This window comes from Aspergillus pseudonomiae (assembly GCF_009193645.1).
Source record: "Aspergillus pseudonomiae strain CBS 119388 unplaced genomic scaffold BDV37scaffold_282, whole genome shotgun sequence".
NCBI lineage: Eukaryota > Fungi > Ascomycota > Eurotiomycetes > Eurotiales > Aspergillaceae > Aspergillus > Aspergillus pseudonomiae.
In genome coordinates, this window is record NW_022476274.1 from 1 (window position 1) to 3173 (window position 3173).

At 51.6% G+C, this 3173-nt stretch overlaps 1 protein-coding gene across 1 annotated transcript; it reads left to right on the plus strand.

Annotated features, from left to right (window-relative positions):
* Window positions 1-224: 224 nt before the first annotated feature.
* BDV37DRAFT_290012 (LCCL domain-containing protein) lies at window positions 225-2349 on the plus strand (the record flags this gene model as incomplete). Its single annotated transcript, XM_032088618.1, has 2 exons — window positions 225-685; window positions 750-2349. 2 exons carry the CDS (start codon window positions 225-227, stop codon window positions 2347-2349), a joined length of 2061 nt encoding a protein of 686 aa, XP_031934086.1.
* Window positions 2350-3173: the final 824 nt, after the last annotated feature.

A 3173-nucleotide genomic window follows, 5' to 3' on the forward strand; every position in this document is an offset into this window, starting at 1 on the left:
AAACGAAAAAAAAAAAAAAAAAAAAATAAGCATTCGCCTTTCTTGTGCAGCAGTTCTAGAACTCTGGCGGTGACGGATCCTGTATCGGTCACTCCACCGTTCATCCCCCACTTCCGGCGGTTGCCTATCCGATCTCTGTTTGTGGCTTCTGCCCCTACATCTTCTTCTTCACTTTATATCGCTGGTCCGATTATTGTATAGCGCCTCCTAAGGACAACAAAACGATGTTTGGTGAAGGTCCCGAGGATGGTTCCCGGGTTTACATCCCTCCGTTGCTAGACTCGGAGCGTTCCGATGATCCCGACGCTTCCGACATCCTTCCTGAAGACGAAGAGCAGGGCGTCTCTTACATCCCCGTCTGGCTACGGGAATCTTCCAAGTCCTTCAAATGGGGCTGGGTACCGCTACCCATCCGGAAAGTCGCTCGTGCTACCGCAAACTGGGTGAAAGGCCCGGATCCTCCGCATGATCTCCTGCTGAAACCACTGTTCCCCCATATCCAGGAACTCCCGGTCCGGTACCTGGAACGTTTCTTCCCAAAACGGAAGCATAAGATCGCCTTGTTGGGTCTCTTCTATCTTACCTGGTTTTTGCCATGGACTATCATCTTACTCCATTCGCGTTCCGCCGGTTATATCGAAGGGTTCGGCCGCCCGGAAACCCTCACTTGTAGAACGACACTTTGGTAAGTTGCGCTGTGGAGTCTCGTGTGCCTCTCGCAGCTGATAGATCTAACAAAATGCTTACAGGGAGTTTGGCAATGAATGCGGCCTCAATGGAAACGACTGCCGTCCGTTTACGTCGGCGACCCTTCCTTTCCGCTGTCCCGCGAACTGCCGGGATGCTAAGTTGGCGGCACCCCATATGGTTGGCAATCAGACTTACAGCTATCAAGGTCTCGTGGTTGGCGGACCCCAACCCGGATCGGATGATACCCCGGTTTACCGGGCAGACAGCTTTATTTGCCAAGCCGCTATTCATGCGGGTGTTATCACAAATACCATTGGAGGATGCGGTGTTGTGAAGCTAGAAGGCGCGACCCATTCCTTCCCTGCATCAAAGCAGAATGGAATCAGCTCGGTTGGCTTTCCATCAACGTTCCCCAAGTCATTCAGCTTTGTTTCCTTAGGCTCATCGCAGGAAACGTGCCCTAACGACCCGCGCTGGCCGCTCTTGGGCATTACCATTGGTGCGCTAGCCACCTTGTGGCTCTTATGCCGCTCGCCCCCAGTACTATTCTTTAGCACCTTTTTCATGGTTTTCTGCCAAGTGGGACTGGTGTCTGATCCGCCGACACTTCCTCAGTTTGCCGACCTCGTTTCTAGCTTGCTTGCAAACCTCTTACCGGCTTCGTTCGTGGCCTTCGTTCTGTTTAGGTACTGCGCGCGGCCACTCCTTCGGCCACTCTCAGATGCCACCTATCAGATGACAAAGACATTCCTCTACTTGCCTCCCGTGTTCATTGGTGCATTGAACAACTACACCTTTGCACGATTGATTCCTCTCGAACGCCTTACGCCTCACGATATCCAGCAGCAGCCTGGAGCAAAGGTAGCGTTGGCTATGGTTATTCCGACGGTCATTTGCATTATTCTCAGCCAGGCCTGGCAGATCCGCCAAGGCGGTTTAATGCCGCATTATCTTAAGATCTACTGCACGATGGGCCTTATTCTGTTGATTTTGCTTCCGTTGCCTGGCCTCCGCCTCCGAATCCACCATTACATCCTTGCAATTCTTCTCATGCCTGGCACTGCACTTCCTACGCGACCTTCGCTGGTTTACCAAGGACTGCTACTTGGACTTTTCATGAACGGCATTGCTCGATGGGGGTTCGCGTCGATCATCGAGACGCCCGCCGCCCTGGGAGAGCTTGCCCCGGGACCTGGTGGGGCTCACGGATGGTGGGGAAGTACTTTCCCCAACATTACCGACGCAACAGTTAACATCACCCTCCCTGGCTCGGGATCCAACGAATTATACCACGGGAATGGCAACATTACATTCACGCTATGGGAGAAGGAACGCATGGCTGATCTTGGTGTGGACGGTATCTCGGTCCTAGTCAACGATGTGGAGCGCTGGCGTGGGTACCTTGATGAAGATAAACTAGGAGAATTCACCTGGCACCGCCACGGACATAATGGCCTGGAGCTCCTACACCGCCCGACGATCGAGAGCGACCAGACCAGTATCGATTCGATAGACACGGAGGATGAGGATGACAATAGACCTGAAGATTTGTTTTTCCGTTTTGCGTTCTTAAAGGGAGCTGAAGCAGGCAAGTATGGCGGTGCTGGTGTGTGGCTGGAGGACGGGGGGTGGATTTCACCGCCACCGCCGAAAGACTAGATTTGATTTCTTGTTTGTTTAACGCCTCTACAAAGTTTAGATGAAAGACGATAACCATACTATACCCTACTCAACCGATTGGATATGAATGCGTGCTAGGCGTGGACGACGTGGGGTTTCTGTATTTAGACTATCTACCACCCATTATGATGATCAATTAGGGCTACTGCATATAGAGTGGCCTTGCTGCTGTCCACCACTCGTAACACAAGATCTGCACGAATAATAGGGAGGTGCCGTTCGCCAACCTTGGTCAAAATGATACATACGGATTTCGATATTCCATATTGGCAATATCTTCAGTCATTTCGCGGAGGCGGTCGCGAGCTGCCTCACCCCGAACTTCACGCGCGTATACCCTGCTTAAAACTTGTTATGCATATGTATTGCAGAGCCACGTCGATCTCTTTGCTTGCTGTCCACCAGGCACCTTGTACCGCAGGGTATTGAAAAGCATAGGTGCTATCGATATCACGAGACGCTGTTTGCCCCGTAGCCCGCGGAAGCAGGGTTCTTGCTTTATGAGCATGTATGGCTGGAAGCTTGCATAGCTTACATCGAAATCGACGGGAATGAATCCACAAAGATAATACGGCCATCGCGGATTGGACACTTGACTTTCCCCCCCCGCATCCGAAGGATGGTTTCAATGGCTGAGAATGCCTCCTGGAAGCCCCTCTGGAATAGATGGAATGCCGCGGGCTGCCTGTTGTTGCTGTTGTTGCTGTTGTTGCTGTTGTTGATGTTGTTGATGTTGTTGTTGTTGTTGCTTTCGTTATGCAGCTTCCATGTTGTATTGTAAGTGCTTGTCCTAATTGTGAATT